The sequence below is a fragment of the Myotis daubentonii genome, chromosome 12 (assembly GCF_963259705.1).
Source record: "Myotis daubentonii chromosome 12, mMyoDau2.1, whole genome shotgun sequence".
In the NCBI taxonomy this organism is placed as follows: domain Eukaryota; kingdom Metazoa; phylum Chordata; class Mammalia; order Chiroptera; family Vespertilionidae; genus Myotis; species Myotis daubentonii.
Genome location: NC_081851.1, coordinates 19,652,752 through 19,669,945, shown reverse-complemented (window position 1 = coordinate 19,669,945; position 17,194 = coordinate 19,652,752). Strand labels below are relative to the sequence as shown.

At 62.8% G+C, this 17,194-nt stretch overlaps 2 protein-coding genes across 2 annotated transcripts in view; both read right to left on the bottom strand.

Moving 5' to 3' along the window:
• Positions 1 to 920: 920 nt before the first annotated feature.
• Positions 921 to 10,356, bottom strand: SEMA4C (semaphorin 4C). Its single transcript, XM_059659055.1, is given in 16 exon segments — positions 921 to 2,586; positions 2,711 to 2,781; positions 2,865 to 3,022; positions 3,783 to 3,895; positions 4,039 to 4,261; positions 4,348 to 4,492; positions 4,682 to 4,857; positions 4,938 to 5,089; positions 5,185 to 5,301; positions 5,410 to 5,506; positions 5,595 to 5,693; positions 6,083 to 6,104; positions 6,106 to 6,140; positions 6,460 to 6,608; positions 8,475 to 8,621; positions 9,771 to 10,356. Coding segments are annotated over 16 exon segments (2,826 nt in total). The 5' UTR covers positions 10,060 to 10,356; the 3' UTR covers positions 921 to 1,753.
• A 4,146-nt stretch (positions 10,357 to 14,502) lies between these two features.
• Positions 14,503 to 17,194, bottom strand: part of FAM178B (family with sequence similarity 178 member B) — a 104,991-nt gene continuing 102,299 nt past the window's right edge. The window contains exons 15-17 of the mRNA XM_059659063.1: positions 16,515 to 16,592; positions 16,113 to 16,265; positions 14,503 to 14,971 (exon numbers count right to left, since the gene is read on the bottom strand). Of these exons, the coding sequence (XP_059515046.1) occupies positions 14,939 to 14,971; positions 16,113 to 16,265; positions 16,515 to 16,592 (264 nt within the window). The 3' untranslated portion in view covers positions 14,503 to 14,938. The remainder of the gene's footprint in view (positions 14,972 to 16,112; positions 16,266 to 16,514; positions 16,593 to 17,194) is intronic.

Here is a 17,194-nt window from a genome sequence, read left to right as displayed (position 1 = left end):
CCGGGCTCTCACACAAGAGCCAATCGGACGGCGGGGCGGGACCCGAGCTGCGCGCCTCGCCCGAGACGGCCGCACGGGGGCGCCCCAGGCCCGGCGGAGACTGAGTGCGGGGCGGGGCGGGGCGCGGGGCGGGGCGGGGCGGGGCGGGGCGCACCCCCAGGTCCTTCCCCGCCTCCCGCACCACCCAGGGCCCAGGAAGGAGGCTCGCCGCCGCCGCTGGGAAGGCCTCAGGGCACTCTCGCTCCTCACGCCGGCCTGGCCCAAGTCTGAAAAACCCGTGGGAGGCAGGAGCCGCTGTCACTCCCGCGGGCAGGGACGGGGCTCAGGTTGGGCGGAACCCCGTCCCAGTGGCGCCGTTGGCAGACTCAGCCCTCAGACACCAGAACGGCGTCGCAGGCCCCAGCGGGTGTCCCGCAGCCAGGACCCGGCGCTGCAGCCCGTTGTGGCCACAGCAGCCCCCGCGCGTGCAGGACGCGGCACCCAGGCCTGTAGGCGGCAGCCACCGCAGTGCGCGCTGGTTGGCCCGGTCCCGCCTCCAGTGCCCGAAGCTGCAGCCTGGAGAGCGGGGGCGGAACCGCCTCCTCCCGGCGGCCCAGCCTCAGCCAGCGCCCGCCCGCGGCCTCCAGGGCGTCCAGGGGGCGGCCCCCCGCTCGCCCCCCTGCCCTTCCCGCTTCTGGGAAGTCAGTTCCTCTCCGCTGTGACTCCCAGTTCCCTGCTTCTCCCTCGGGCCAGAAGCCAAGGCTGGCTCCCTCCCCACGGCCACCCCTTGGGGGGGGGGACCCTGGAGTCCCGTCGCCCCTCTGGAGGGGCTCAGGCCGGCGGCCCAGACCATGGGGAGTGGGATGGTCCAGCCCGTCCCACAGGGAGCCTTCCCTCTTGGCACTCAGGGTTTAGCCCCAAAATGTCTCATTCCAGTCAGCTTCATTTTCTCCATTTTATTTGTCAATATAAAAATACTCAAATATTTACAACAAATAAATACGCGGGGACACAATAAGTTACACTGTTAGGAGCCCTCCTCCAGGTCTGGGAGAGGATATGCCATAGCCACAGCATGCCCACCCTCTCCCCCCCCACACCTCTCCCAGCCCTGTCAGGGGGGCACGTACAAAATACCAGGAACCCCAGGGCCACTGGGAGGCCCTCCCTCCCTTCCCCCAAACACACAGGAGGTTCCACTCCCTCCCCCGAACCCTGAAAACATTCACCACCCTGGAAGCAGGACGAGGCCCACCCCAGAGCCCTGCACTCCCCCAGGGGCACAGCACCCTGCCCGGCCCACCCCCATATGTACATCCCTGCCCCTCCTGGGGACAGTGGGGGTAAGAGAAGCAAAGTGATCGACCCCTTCCCCTTCATAGCTCCAATGACTCACCAGGAGGACCCCAGGCCAAGGGAAGACTCCACGGAAACAGAAGACGTCACACAAACACACCCACGTGCACACACACACATACACAAACACACCCATATCTCCAACTTCTGTCCTGAAGGTTTGGCTGCTGGGGTCCCGTGTCTGTGATTCACAGCCCCTCACAGAGAGGAGGAAGACGCCGTGTGGCGGCTGGTGCCTTGGTGAGCCACACCAAGTGGCAGTGCCCGTGCTGAGCAGAGCAGGTCCTCATGGGCGAGCAGGTGCTGGGCAGGATCCGTCCCAGTAGAGCAGGTGCCCACGCCATGTCCCTGAGGTAGCTGGTGCCTGTGCAAAAGTAGGAGCCACGGCCCCCAGGCTGCCCCACCGACGTGGGGTCCCTCATACCGAGGACTCCTCGGGATTGGAGTCCGGTAGGGGCTGGCGCTGGTGCAGTTTGCGCCTCATCTCGTCCGCCAGCTCGGGCAAGGGGTGCCCAAGCCCCTCGCTGTGGTCCTCCCCACCTAGCTGTAAGCGCACATAACCGTTGGCATTTGAGTTCCGCCCACCCCCCAGGTGAAGCCGGGTTGGGGATGGCAGGGGCTGGCCAGGGATGCCAGGAGGCGGGGAAGGGGGCCCAGTCCCCGGCTGGCAGCGGGCGTGTCCAGGCACAATCTTGAGGGAGCCATCTGAATAGTAGTAGCCAACGGGGTCCCAGAGCTTCTCATCAGTCTCGGGGCCAGGGCGGAAGGGGGGGCTGGTGGGCTCCTTGGGAAGCTCCAGAGGGTACACCAGGGTCCTCTCTGCCGCCTTGGCACCTTTCTCCAGCTCCTCACGCAACCGCCGGCGCAGTGACAAGACGAGCAGCAGCAGCACCAGGCACACGGCCCCCAGGGCCACCACGGCCAGCCACACCAGCCCCAGGTTTTCCAGGGGGGCCCGGGCCTCCAGGGTCAGCGAGGAGCCGGCCACCACGGCAACCAGGTAGCCTTCGGCAGCCAGCCGTGCGCCCTGCTCCTCCGAAAAGCAGTGGTAGGCCCCGGCGTGGCGGGGCTGGGCGGCCATCACGACCAGGGCCTGGAGCCGAGCATCGTAGAGGAAGGAGCCAGGCTGTTCCACAGGGAGGTCCCGGCCCCCAAAGGTCCATCGGGCATGGGCCAGGTTGGAAGACAGGCGGCAGGGCAGCACCAGGTCTGTGCCCGCCACCACCGTGATGTTCTTGGGCGTGAGCCTGACTGCAGCGCCGGGAGAGGAGAGGGAGCAGAGTCAGTGCAGGAAACCCAGGGCCAAAGGGAAGTGCAGACACTCCAGCTCTGGCCCAGGGCCCATCCCGCTGGGAGTGGGACAGAGGCGGCTCACCTTTCTTACTGCCACGGAAGTTGCAGATGCCCGAGGTGTCTGAGATTGTCACTTGCTGGATCAGCAGGGATCTGGTTGGGGAAGAGGGTCCATCAGCATCCCTGCTCCCACCACCTGCCTCCCCTCCTGGTCCCCATAGGAGAGTCCCGCTCACCCAGAGCGCCCGCCCACGGCCACACAGCGGCTGGCGTTGACGCTCCAGGCGCAGTAGGGGTCCCGAGCGAGGATGCAGTCGGCACAGGAGCGGTACTTCACGCAGTCGGCCAGGGGTAGCTGAACCAACTGTGAGCGGGAACCTGCAAACAGCAGCTTCTGCAAGAGAAGCAGTGGGCATAGGAGAGGGCCCACCAGGCCCGGACACAGCATGGGCACAGCTGGGACTGCTGGGGGCAGCACAAGGCAAAAGGGGCCAAGAGAAGGGTGAACCAAGGATGGAAATCTAAGGACCAAAGAACGCAGGGAGGGCTTATTACAAGCCAGACCCCATCCTAAGCACCTCATAAAGGTGACCTGACTGGAGAGGAAGAGTAGCCCCGTGGTGCTGTGTATAATCACACACTCACACTCACACACACACACACACACACACACACGGCTCCAGTGCGGTATAAATAGTGCAGGAAGTATGTTTTCCGCAAGGCCCGGCAGCCCTCACAATAGTACCAGCCGAGCATAAGGTGTTTTCCTGTCTGCATGGTGACTGCTAATCTGTGTTTCTTCACCCAGACTTTCTTTCTACCATCATTCCATGTTCCGGGGAACAATTGGAGCCACAACAGTTGGTAAAAGGGGAGCAGGTGAAACTTTAGATGCGGCAAATGGCCAGAAAAGGGAAAGGTGCCGAGTGCACCTCAGGGAAGGGGGCAAGGTATGGGGTCAGGACTGGGGGGGCAACGCAGCCTCGCTGGGACCTGGCCATGTACACGGCCTCCGGGGAGCAGGATCCACTGGGGCTGACCTGGAGCTCGCCCCCAGCTGAGCGAGGGTGCTGGAGCGCCTCCCCTGCCCTGAAAGGGCCAAGCACAGACTGGGGAAGGTGGAGGAAGGGCTGTGGGCGGGGCCTGACGATTACCTTGCTCCGGGACAGGACCAGGCTTTTCACAGGCTCCTGGTCAAACACCTGCAGCTCCTCGATCAGGTGGACCCAGGGCCCCAGGCTGACAGCCTTAAGTAGCCAGCCGTCTCCTGTGAGGGGGTTGGGGAAGGACAGGTGTCAAAGAGAGAGCCCACGGGCCCCGGGCATCCCCAGGTGAGGTGATAACACCCTATCCGGGCACACAGGCCTTCAGCCAGCCTCTAGCAGCTAGGCCCGCATGCCACGTGCCTACCTGTGGCAATGAACAGCACTGTATAGGAGGCTCCATCAAGCCCCGTGACCCGGTCAGCCACCAGGTGGGTGAAGTTGGTGTCCTTCTTTACGAGCAGGGGCCGGCCCCAGAGGGGCCTCACCTGCTCCTCCAATAGGGGGTGTTTCTTGATGAAGTTGAGGGTGTTGTCGGGCAGCTCCAGAGAACTGGTGTAGCCGTGGTGACGGTGCCAGTTGTTGATGCACTGGAGATTGGGGCCGGGGAGGGCGGTCAGTCAATGGGAATAGCACAGGGGCTGAGGGCAGCAGTGCACCCTCGGGGGCAACTCACCGAGCCCGGCCGGGGGCTGGGTACTGGGTCGGTGTAGCGGCCCCACTTCTGGGATTGCTCGTGGTACTCCTTGTAGGGACCCTCGAACACCCTCTGAATCTCTTCCAACTGGTACTCACAGACTGCTGACAGGTCCACATCACCCCTGTCACAGCAAGGGAGGGACCCCAAGGGTCGGGCTTGGTACCCACGTCCCACTGGGAGCAGATGCCCAACATCCTCCTTGGCGTCCAGATAACTGGCCAGCCGGCCTCGCCCAGAGGCCTGCACCACAAACCATCCCTAACCTGAAGACCTGCTTCTCCCCACCCCCAGTGACTCCTGGCCAGCTCACCATCGTGCCCGGAAAACCGCAAAGAAGGTGGTGTTGTGCCAGGAGGTGCCCTGCAGGGTGTGCAGTGCCTGTAGGTGGCTGAGGTAGAGGTGGCGACTGGGGGCCGAGCACACCAGGTGTGCCTTCAGGAAGGTGGTCCACTTCTTCTGCAGGGTCCGTGCGCCCCCCACGTCTCCCTGGCAGATGGCAAGGAGACACTGGCAGTCAGCCCTGCCCGGCTGGCAGGGCTCCCAGCACTCACCGCCACAGACTGTACCTTGCAGACCCGGGCCACACGGGCCACCACCTGCTCCATGTAGCAGTTGTACTCCAAGGCCCGCTCGCTGAAGAAGAAGTAGACCTTGTCATCGTCCCCAGTCAGGCTCCCCACGCTCTCCGGGACGTAGGCAGAGCCAACAAAATGAGGTTCTACGGGAAGGGGGGGAGACTTAGCGAGGCCCTAGTGATGCCTCCCCCCAGAGCTCCCCCAGTGCCCACACCAGCTCCAGCTCCTAGGGGCTCACCGTTGAGCCAGAAGGCCAGGTACTCTGTCTTCATGGGATGGTGGGGCCCCATGTTACGTAGGATGATGGGCTCTGTGCCCAGGAAGTTGTTGAGTGTGGCCGAGTACAGCTCGCCATCTATGGAGAAAGGATCAGCCAGACCAGGTGAGCATACATGCAGGCCATACAGCCCCGGATGGGAATGAGCCCTGGGGGACACCCAGCCTACCGCAGGTGGGAACTCACCCACAAGGAGGCCAGTGTGGCCCTTAGCCGGGTCGTAGGGACACTTCCCCTTCCCATCCTCAAAGGCTCCACGCTCCAAGGTGAAGGTGACCATGTCCTGAGGCAGGGAAGAGACAGAGAGTGAGGTGCAGAAGGCCCGGCGTTCAGAGCAGCACACGCAGGGCAGAGGGAGGGGCAGCACTCACGATGTAGGCGCACTTGGGCTGGAAGGCGTAGGTGCCACACACATACAGGTGGGACGCGTTGTACGGCTGCAGGAAGCGGATGAAGTTGAAACACTCCGTCTGGGAAGAAAAGTGGATCCATTTAAAAGAGAATGGGGGGTCCAGTTAAAAGAGGGCCCAAGAATGGGGGGTCCAGTTAAAAGAGGGCCCGAGAATGGGGGGTCTAGTTAAAAGAGGGCCCGAGAATGGGGGGTCTAGTTAAAAGAGGGCCCGAGAATGGGGGTCCAGTTAAAAGAGGGCCCGAGAATGGGGGGTCTAGTTAAAAGAGGGCCCGAGAATGGGGGGTCCAGTTAAAAGAGGAGGGCCGAGAATGGGGGACACTGGACGGAGTTCAGGACCCAGACCAGGAATGAAAAGTGAGCCCTGGGCAGAGCGTGAGCCATGAGGCCCAGCCAAGGAGAGACAAAGGCTCCTGCCCCCAGCTCCCTTGGTCTGTCCCAAGCACGCACCTGGTTGTTCTTCCCTTTCTGACTCGGTCTTCTTCTCCACAGGAGCTGCCCACGAGATCTGGGGACAGGACGGGCACCGCAGCAACGTCACAGGTGTACAGTGAGCACGTGCCCACGCATGGCCTGTGGCAGCCACAGGAATACCAAGTGACAGTACATGGTCCCCGACCCTGGGATCTGACTTCATAGAGGACACAGGCTCCACACGGCCCCATGGCAGCAAAACCTAATGAGTGCTGCTGACGGCAAGACAACCTGCGCACTCCGCCCACAGTGGCCTTGCAGACCCAGCAAATTCCCAAGGGGCAGCCTGACCATGAGCCTCTGGGGTCCTGCCTGTCATGGGCCTGTATGCCTCCCGCTCCCCCACCTCTCACCACTCCTTGCAGCTCCAGAGCCTCCACGCTGAAGGCAAACAGGGTCTCCCGGGCCCCAACATACAGGAGCCCGGTCTGCTCGGTCAGGGTCAGCGTCAGAAAGTCCTGGATGCCCGTTTGGGAGAACCGCCGCACCACGGGGGCAAGCTCTGCAGGGACAAGATGGGAGTGAGCAAGGCTGTGGATAGGTGGGCCTTTTTAGGGCTCCAGGCACCCCCCCACCCCAAATCAGCCTTCCTCTACACCAGAAATTTTCAACCAGTGTGCCATAAGATTTTTAAAATATGCAATACCTGCCCTAGCCGGTTTGGCTCAGTAGATAGAGCTTGAGCCTGCAGACTAAAGGGCCCCGGGTTCGATTCCGGACAAGGACACGTACCTTGGTTGCAGGCTCTTCCCCAGTCGGGCCCTGGTCAGGGCTCGTGCAGGAGGCAACCAATCGATGTGTTTCTCTCACATCGATGTTTCTCTCTGTCTTTCCCTCTCCCTTTCACTCTCCCTAAAAATCAATGGAAAAATATCCCTCAGGTGAGGTTAACAACAAAAACCATGCCCAACTATTTTAGTCAGGGGCACTGACCACTTTTCCCTTGGATTGTCCAATACAAAAAATGACAATAGGCAATATAACAGTAGCCATCCCGTATAAATGAATCAAAATTATATATATATTTTTTTTTTGGGGGGGGGGGGGGTCAGACTGGCCAAAAATACAATACTATCTTTTTGGTGTGCCACAGAATTTTAGTAATTAATTTATGTGTGTCATGAGATGAAAAAGGTTGAAAAATCGCTGCTCTATGCAATGGTCTCCTGGGCCTACTTGTCCTTGTTCCCCACATTAGGGCTAGCACCCCCACAAGCAATGCAGCCCAGTGCCCTGAGGGCAATAAAGCGCATTTCCTGAGTTGCCGCCTGGTGACAGCTCCTGTGGGCCTCCTTGCTTTCCCTGGGAAAAGCCCGGGAGGAGGCACATCTGAGCTGTGAGGAGGAAGGAAGGACATCTCAGCCACAGCTTCCGGCCAGAGGAAGCCATCAGAATTATGGCTCCCACTCTCAGGCCAGCAGCGCCTCTGGCTGCAGAGCTGGGCATTCTCCTTCCCAGCTCCACAGCTGCCTCTTCCTTCTTTGCTCTGCTGCCCACTGCCCACATCAGAGTCCAGCCAGACCCCGCCCCTGACCCCGCAGGGCAGGGCATACCGAAGTTGTGAGCGCTCCTTGTCTTAGAACCCCCCCCCCCCCCCCCCACTCCACTCAGACAAATCCAGGCTGCCCGACATACCAGCACAGCTGGCCCCTGGATCAGGCGGGGATGGAGGGGAGACCGGAGGCTGGGACCAGAGAGGGTGCTGACGCCTGGGGGCTGGGAAGCCAGGCAGGGCACTAGGGCATTCACATAGTCACAGGACCCCTATGTTGGCTCCCAAATAGCTGCTGGCCCGTCCTCAGGGTCCCCCTAAACAAGCTTAGTCTTTGGAGCCAAAAATGGGCCCAGACACAGTCAAGTAAGGAAGGGCTTCATTAGCACCTGAGTGCCGCCTGTGGGAGGTGAGCTCATCCCAGGTCCCCAGAGCGCAGGGATGATACAAACACCTGACATCACCCCTTGGTGCAGGTGCGCGCACAGTAAGGGCTGTCAGGTCCGTGGTTCTCCCACATGAGCACGTGCACACACACCCACCCAGGGCCACCAGGTCGCAGGCCTTGGCTGCAAGCTTACGCGGGTTCCGGACTCTCTGGCTGGACTCTCAGTGAGAGTGGCAATGTCAGAAGGCAGGCACGGGGAGAGGGATGCAGAATGGGGCCTGCGGGTCCTGAGCATCAGAGGCAGGGGGTAGCCCAGGTCCTGGGCTGGACCACCAGTTCTAAGCCCCTGGGGTCGAAACTGGGTCACACCCGTGGGCGGGCCTTGACAGCAGAGTGAAGCCGGCACAGTCAAGGGGGCAACCTCAGCGTCTCTTCCCTCCTGGCCCCTCTCCCCAGCTGGTCTGTCTCCTCTGATTTCAGACACTCACCCCCAGAAGAGACGGTCTTGCGGGGCACCAGGTTCCACCACATCTCAGCCCCAAAGCCCAGGCCCCACAGCCCCACAGCCAGCAGCCAGCCAGCCCAGTGTGGGGCCATGGCACGCGCCTGGCTAAAGCTCCAGGCCAGCTGCCCTGCTGGGGGAAAGAAAAGGGTCAGAATCAGCCCGCGCACAGACCGGAAGGCACTGCCAGGACAGCCGGGCTCAGGCCCCCTAGGAGCCCCCTCGCCCTGCCCCAGTCCTAGGAGCAGAGACCGAGTGCCCTCTCACACCTGAGCCCCCCTCCCGCCTCCAAAGGACCAGGGAGTCTCCCTGAAGGGGTGGGGCCGAGGGGGGGAGGAGGCCCTCCCCCATTCCCTCTCCTCAACAGGAAGTTGTTTAAGAAAATAAAAAGGGTCCCCTCCCCCATACCAAGCCTGACAGGTTCGATGATTTTTGAAAGTAACCTTTGGAAGCAAGACTTGACCCTGCCGGGGCTCCAGCCGGCCCAAGACTCCCCCAGCCGGCCCAAGACTCGTTCTGGGACGTGAGCCCGAGGCGCGGTGAGGGGGCACGTGGCGGGCGGGCGGGGGGCTGGAGACCGGGGCGGGGGTCCTGCCAGCCTCTCCCCGCCCCCAGCGCAGACAATGGCGGGCCGAGCCCGAGACCCGCTCTCCATGGGCAGGGCCGGAGCGGCCGGGGCTGCGGGCCGCGCTTCCCGGGGCCCCTTTGTTGCCCAGGAGGGGAGGCAGGAAGTGGATAGGATGGGCGTGGAGTGACCAGCGCCTCCTCCGTCCCTCGAACGGCCTCCGAGGACACCGGCCCTTGGGCTGGGGGCGGTGGGACAGCAGCCGCGCCCGGGACACGGCGGCGCCCTCCGGCGGGGCGGGGAAGGGCAGGCCCGGGCGAGGGGCGCGGGGGGCTCCCGGGGAACCGCGGGTGCCGCGCGGGGCCTGACGAGCGTTCCCACCCGGATCGCGCCCCCCGCCCGGCCGGGCCGACTGCGCTCATTGCCGCCGCTGCAGGCCTGCAAGGCCGGGCACGGAGACACACAAGCCGGGGCGTGTTAACCCCAAAACAAAGGGTCCCCGCCAAGACCCCGTCCCTGTCCCCTCCCCCCCCCCCCCCCCCCCCCCCCCCAGCTCGGGGATTTGAATGCAAACAAAGCAGCCGCGCAAGAAGCGTGCCGGAGACCGGCCTGCGGACGCCCCCTGTCGGCCCAGGACCCCGCGCGGGAAGGGCGGGGGGCTGGGGACACGCTCACCCTGCGGGGTCCCCAACACCCCAGCCTCCCTCTGTCCCTTACCCCAGGCTGGGCCGGACTCCGCGGCGCGCGCGGGTGTGCCCCCACCAGGGAAGTCGGGGCGGCCTCGAGGTGGGTGCAGGGGCGCGGGGTCCCGGGGGTAGCCCCTCACCCTTGCCCACCACGAACGGCGGCCGATGGGCGAGCGGTCCAGCGGGGACAGGGCCGGCTGAGCTCGGGAGCTGGCTTTCCAGGACACCCCGCCTCCCGGGCGGAACGGGCGGGGGGCCACGGCGGGGAAATCCGATCCCACAACATTGGCCTCGGTCCAAGCCCGCCCCAAACTTTCCATCGGGGGTGGGGGAGCGGGGGCAGCTCGGGGGCCCGGAGAGGATCCCGGCCGCGGACCCGACTGCACGAGGGACCCTCCTCCCAGCCCCGCTCCCGGGCCAGTCCGCGCCCAGGACCCCTGGCTGCAGGCGCTGCTGGCCCCGCTCCAAGCCCCCGCCGGGGGCGCAAGGAGGATCTCGAGCGGACAACGGCCCCCCCCCCTGCCCTTTCCTGCGCCCCGAGATCCCGGCCTCGCGCGTGAGGCGGCCCCTGCCCGAGAAGGGGGACAAAGCGGCGCCCGGAGCCCCGCGGCTTCGCCCCGCGCCGCCCTGGCCTCGCTCACCGTCTCCTCGCGGCTGGAGTCCCTGGCGCCGCCCGCACGCTCGGCTCCGACCCCGCCGCCCCGCCCGCGCGCCCCCTCCGCGGCCCCTGCGCCGCCGCCCTCGGTCCCGCTCGGCTCGGCGCCCTGAGCTCGGGCTCCGCGCGCCACCGCGGCGGCCGCCGGCTCTTTCTCTTACGGCCGCCACCCCGCCCCTCCCCTGACGTCAGGCGGGGGCTCGAGGGCGGGCCCCGGAGGCCGGCCCGGGAGGGGCTGCGGCCCGCCGGCCCGCTTCGCTCCCCGAGGTCCGTCCCCGCGTCCAGCCCCTGCCCTGCCGGCCGCGCGCGGGAGTCGCGGGCGCTCCGTGGCTCCGGAGGGGGGCGGGACGGGCGCCGGCATTGTCCGGGGAAGCGGACTCACCGGCCTCTCGAAGTGTCTCCCGGGCCCACCGGGGCTACGCGGCCGGGCTCGGGAGGGGCCTCGGGGCGAGTGTGCGAGAGCGGCGCCGGGGAGCGCGGCCCCTCCTCTGGGCCGACCGCCGGCCCTGCAGCCGGACTGCACGGGCCTCCGTGGCCAGGAAGACCCCTGTCTGCGGAGACACTGCCCTGGCTTTTCCTCCACAGGCACGGGGACCCCACTCGGCGCCCCTGGCCCAGCTCCCTCTAGCCGAGGGCACAGAGCTACTCCAGGAAAGGATTCCTTCTGTGCCTCCGGTGGGCTAACAATCGACAGCCCCGATGTTCAGATGAAAGGGGCTGAGGGTAGCCACGCTGCAGATCTGCCACCTTCAGAACCGCCAGTCTCCGCCCACAGCCGCTCCTAGAAGTAACTGGGTGATGTTGCCAGCTGGTCCTCCGAACTGGGAGGTGGACAGAGGCCAGCACCCAGAGAGATGCCACCTCCTGGCCAGGAGCAGAGGGCAGAGGCGAAGAGAGGCCCCGAGGCTAGGGTGGTTGCCTTAAGCCTGCTGCAGCCCTGCAGGGGAGGAATGCTTTCGGGCCCCATCAGCAGATCTGGATTATAAATCAGTCCAGACAGAAGCTTTTGTTCTGGGTTTAAACTTGGCGTCTGAAGAGCAGAGACCAGAAGAGTAGAGGAGATAACTGGGGAGGCAGCCCAGTTTGGACTCAGTAACTGGGTCTTTGCCGGTGCACATAAAGGCCCCTTCTCCCGCTCTGGTCACATTTCGCAGCTCCTTTCCGCCAGAGGAAAGCTGTGTAGCTGTGGAGATGCTGGAGACAGGGAGCAGCCAGCCGCTAGGCCGGGTGGGCAGCAGGCTCTGCCTCAGCGGTGGAGGGAGAGGCCGTGTATGACCTCAGTCGGGGACACTCGGTATCCATTTAAGTGGCGACCTGTATGCAGATCCCCTCACTGTTCTGTGCTGTAGACTTTGCAACCTGCCGCCTCTACATTTTCTTCCGCTCCACCCTCAGGACCACTTTGTAAAAGTGGGCATTGTTTGTCCTACTTTGTAGATAGAGTGAGTCTGAGAGAGACCTGCTTGAAGTCACATAGATATAAACAAGGTCAGAATGTTAAATTGGGCTCTGGGACTCCAAATCCATCTTTCCACTAAGTCACATTGGATCCGGGCAACTTTTAGCCCCCAAATGCTCCATTTCCTGCTGTTCTGCCTCCCCTTCCAGCCCCTCCCCCACGGCCACCCACTAGGTGTGAGGGTTACCAGACAGAGACTTGAGCTCCTCCTGCAAGATAGCCCCAGTGGAAAGTTTCAGACGGTGGTTTGGTTTCACTGGCAGGGACAGTCTTCTGCGTACCCCAAGGCAGGCTTCTGTGTTCCAATAACAGACTCCAGGGAGCCCTTCCCTTCCAAAGGCTCCTCCCCAAAGATAGGGCTGCAGCCCCCACACCCCTTTGCCACCTGCGCCCATTTCCTCTGCGCGCTGTTCACTCCCAGTACTGGCCTTTTCCGGGGCTGAGTGAGCAGGGGAGAGTTTCCTGCATGACCATTTGCTCATGATTCATCCTTCAAAAAAAACGTTTTCATTGATTTTTGAGAGAGAGGAAGGGAGAGGGATAGAAAGATAGAAACACCGATGAGAAACCTCATGGATCTGCTGCCTCCTGGATGCCCCTCAAAAGGGATGGAGCCCACAACCCGGGCATGTACCCTGACCAGGTGACCTCTTGGTTCCTAGGTTGATGCTCAACTGCTGAGCTATACCAGCGGGCATGAGTCATACTTTTTAATATAAGCACAACTGGTCTAAAATGAGAATTCCTGGGTCTTAAGATAAAAATTTTACGACAAAAAACAAAACTACTGTGTATCTATCGACCTCCCTGGGGCCTGTCTGGCATATTCAGTGGAAGTGCCCACCTCAGCGTCAGGCCCTGACACTCCTACTTGCCCCACTAACTCAACTGCTGAGGCCAAGTCAAGGAAAGGCCGGCGCTAAACGCCTTCTGAGGTTTGCTCAGATGCACTGGCAGCTGAGGCTGGCCCCACAGGTGGGCCCAGGAGTCACACCTGGAAAGCAAGGCTCCACTCTCCCCCACATGCATCGGTCCTGTGCCAGAGTGGCCTTCACTTGAGCCCCTTCCCCCGCTCCCCGCTGTTCTGAGGCAGCTGACAGGAGCCCTGCTTCCCACTGGGGTTCTCTGGTCAACATGCCTGGCTACTTCCCAGGAGCCTGGAGCTGCTGTGAACCCAAGGGGAAATGAGAAAGCCTGGGTCAGCCACCCTGCAGGGATCTCCCCGAGGGCCTGGGACTGAGGTCAGTGGGGACAGAGGAAAAGGACTTCCCCTCTACTTCCTCCTGGAGGACAGTTATCAAAGCCACCCACCTGGGAAGCCTTTCCCTTCCCAGCCCCTCCCTGCCACCATCACCCAAAGGAAGCAGGAAAACATCCGTCACCACAGCCCCGGATGCTGCTGGTCAGGAGCCTCAGGATGCCCCTCCCTTTCCCCAGGGCGCCATCTGGAAAGGGCAGGGGTGCCAGGACCAGCACCTGTGAATTATTGGCCGAGAGCAGGCTGAGTCTCCAACTGGCCCCAGACCAGTTTGAGATCAGGTCTGCTCCAGGCCAGTTCCAGAGAGGGCCCATTACAGGTCCCAGGGGATGGCATATGCCCTTGGGTGACCTCAAACTGCACACCTCTGCTCAGGTTACAGCTAGGCCCCCGGAGCGACTGAGTCGCCACCAACACCTCCTTTCCTTGGTGTCCATTTCTCTCCGGGGGATGAGTGTTCGGGGCAGTGCGAGAACCAGAGCCGGCGGCGGCGAAGGGACAGCGCCATCCCTTTCTAAGAGCCACAGAGAGAGCTGGAAACTCCCCAGGTCTCCCTGCTCCCTCTGCCCTTGGCAGTGAAACAAAGAAGGGAAATTACAAAGGTGACTTCCAGGTTTCCAGAGTGAACTGAATGGCTGCAGATTAACTGCCAGGATGTACAGTGTGAGAAGCGGGCAGCCCTGAGGGAGGGTGCAGGCGGCCTGCCCTTTTTGCAGTATCGCAGGCCTACCTGGGGCCTCAGTAGTGCCCTGGCCAAGGGGGCCTGCGATGCAGCCAGGAACAGAAACCAGAACTCTCGGTCCAGTCACCTGGGCAGCCAAGTCCCCTGGCAGAGGATTCTTCCACCTCTCACTTGGCAGAGGCGTCGAGGCAGGGAGGCGTCCTGCACGGTACCCAGCCTCTGAATTATAGATGCCCCCGGCTCCCAGCACTCTGGCGCCCAAGGAGGGAGGCCCAGGAAGTGATGGGGTGCTGCGACTTTGCCAATCGAGCTACTTGCCCTGAAAGTCCTTTATTTTGGGGGAGCCTCTCTCCTAGTTAGCCCACCTTCCCCTGACCTCCGTGCCTTGAAAGGACAAAGGAAAGGGACCAAGTCTAGGCACCTGTCATGGTGACGTTCCACTGGCAGACACTAGGGCTGAACTGAGGAGTGGGCACAGGCAAGTTGGCAGGGGTGGTCCTTTGTTACTCCCCTTCTACTTCTGTGGCCCCTGCAAATACCCATCCCAACCCCCAGAGAGTCAGGAGGGGCCAGAGACTAGAAATGGGTGCTCAGGGTTGGAGGAGTGGACGGAGGGAGGAAATGGACACCCGGGGTCTCCTGGGAAGGCCCCATGGGATGCTGGGGGTACGGAAGACCCACTCATTTCTCAAGGGGAGCAGGTCTAAGACATTCAGCATCCTGTTAGGGATCAGCACCCACAAAACTCACCTCCGGCAGCAAGGCCGGAGCCCAGTCACATGGCTGTCCGAGGTGAGTATTCAGCAAACCGGACACTGGCGCGAGACCTCAGGACAGGGGCTGCAGGAAACCATCTGAACCACTGATGTGAAACTCGGCTTTAGTGTGCACAGAGCAACCTCACATTCGTGAGAGAGGAAGGGGGTGGGAGGACAGGGAGGACATGCTGGGCAGGGAAGGAGAGCAGGAGCGGGGTGGGGCAGGCAGCCAGGGGCAGGGTCCCTTGCACTGGGAGTCAGGGCATGGTGGAGGCAGGCTTCATCAGATGGTCCTCCTCTGGCCCCCATTCCTTGCTTCCTTCAGTTCCATGGGTCCTGCTCACTCCCTGGCAGAGCGCAGCCCTGGGCCGCCCCTGCCCTGCTCCTTTAGATGTCTTCCCGGGGGCTGAAGCACTGGGCCTGCAAGGTGAGGAAGGGTGTGGTTGTCCTGGGCCCTGGTGCTCCCTGATTCTCCAGTGTCCATGCACCTTCCAGCACAGCCTCCCTGTGCCAGTTGCTGAGTGACAGGACTCCTGGGGCTCAGCCCAGGCAGGGCGCAGGGCAGCAGGCCACAGGCCACACCTCTGCCTGGTCCCCTCCACCCCCTCGCTGCTGGCCGTTCGCAGCCCCAGGGCAGTGTGAGAGGTGGGCCTGCCTCCTGGTGTGGCCAGGCCACAAATCACTTTTCCTTCTTTTCATGACAAACACAGTTTCCCACCAAAAGACTAGTGTGATCCAGTTCCTTGGGGACTGAGGGTGAGGTTAACTCGCCAGCTTTCCCAGGGACTTGCGAAATCTGAGACCTAAGCCACAGCCTGTGGCGACATGTCTGTCCCATGTCAGAGGTTACAGGGGAAGGACACGCAGAAAGAAGGCAGAGGAAAGGATGCTCATCTCCACCAAGGGCTGGGGGCCCCGAAGGGAAGTGCCCCTAAGCCAGCCGACGCTGCTCCTCGAGGGATGGAGGCCAGAGGGAGGATGCCAGGGCAGGGCCACAGGCGTGGGTGCCAGGCTTGCCCGGCGCCTCGGTTCTGACATTTACACGCTGCCTGCCTGTGAGATGGGGCAAGCTAGTTAACCTCTCTGTGAAATGGGGGCATAGTAACACCGCCTCCCTCTGGGGCTGTGCGGACTCGTGTAGAAATAAGTATTAGCTGTGAACAGCATCACCTCAGTGTGAGAAGGGGAGGTGTGGAGGTTGGTGCTTCAGAGGTGGAGGGAGGGCGGGCAGCTGGGAGTGCTCCTGGCAGAGCAGGCCAGCTTCAGCCTGCAGGGCGGGCCTCTGGTGCCCGGGTCTCCCCTCTCTGGGCAAAGTTCCTCTGCATCTGCTCAGTAGAGGCTTCTCTGTACCCCATGCCACACACCCACACTGGTATCTCACTCTTGATAAGAATGCTGAAGGCCTCCAGGCCCTCCCTTCCCCCACAATGCCCGCTCCAGCCCGAAGCTCAGCAGCTGCAGTGGGGGTGGACACGGGGGGGAGGGGGGGGATGCTCTGGCTCTGGTCAGCTGCCTGACCACTTCCCTCCCCTCCCAGGTCCGGAGGCTAGAGGGGCACCACCTGGGGCCGGCAGTGGGTCAGCAGCTCCTGCCAGCGGATGTGGGTCTGCGTAGCCAGGTCCTTGAGTGTGGTCCGGTGCATGGCCTGGGGGCTCTCCCGGATATGGGTGCTGATGTGACGGTCCAACTGCATACACAACAGCCGCAGCTCTTCCTGCAGAGGCACCGTGGAGGGGCGGCCGGGGAAGTCGGGCAGGAAAGAGGAGAGGGACAGGGCAAGTGCTGGGGCACATGTCAGTAACTCCTGAGAAGGCCCCGTGGGATGCTAGGAGAAGGCAGAGGCCTGCTCCACCCCCCCCCCCCCCAGCTGCTGCTGCTTCTTTCTCAGCCCCTCTTTGCAGTCCCTGAGAGCAGGGTGGGCTCCGCCCCAGCTGACTGTAGCCCAGCCTCTTGGGAGACTCACCCGCTGGTCTGGAGTAATGTCTTGGCAGCTGACCACCACCCCAGCGAGTGTCAGGAGGCTGTGGCACAGGTAGCAGACCTGGAGAGAGCACAGGAGAGGGGCGTCCCTGAGTCCCTCACCCCAGTCCTCCTTCCAGACACTGCAGGGTGAGGGCTGGGCTTCCAGCCAGTTTCCTGGGAGGCGTCTTTAAGGAGCCCAGGGCCCCACTCACAGGGCTCTCCCTTCCTTCAGAAAAGGAAGAAACCCCTCCAGAGCCCACGCTGCCCCAGCCCTGTCCGGGGCTCCAGTGGAAAGAGCGCCGCTAGGGAGGGGCTGTCCACTCTGACTTCTGCCCTGCTCCTCAAGGTGCCACCTACATCTGTGGGCGCTGTCACTGGGGGCCACTCTCCTCGATTGGGGGGGCGTGGCCCATGGGTGCCCAGCTCACCCCTGGGTGGAACACCACTTGCACAGACATATGTGCAGCCCATCCAGACATTCAGACCTGCAGACACGAGGAGGCAGGCGAAGAGGCGGTGGCAGAGTGATGGCTGTGGGTGGGCATCTGCACGCCTTACCCACCAACGCATACCCTTGCTCTTGCCCTAGAGACTGAGGGGTGCCACTTGGTCAGAATGGTGTGATCCCAGGGCCCTGGACTCTGTGGGTGCTCACTCATCTGTTGTGCAGAGAAAAGGAGG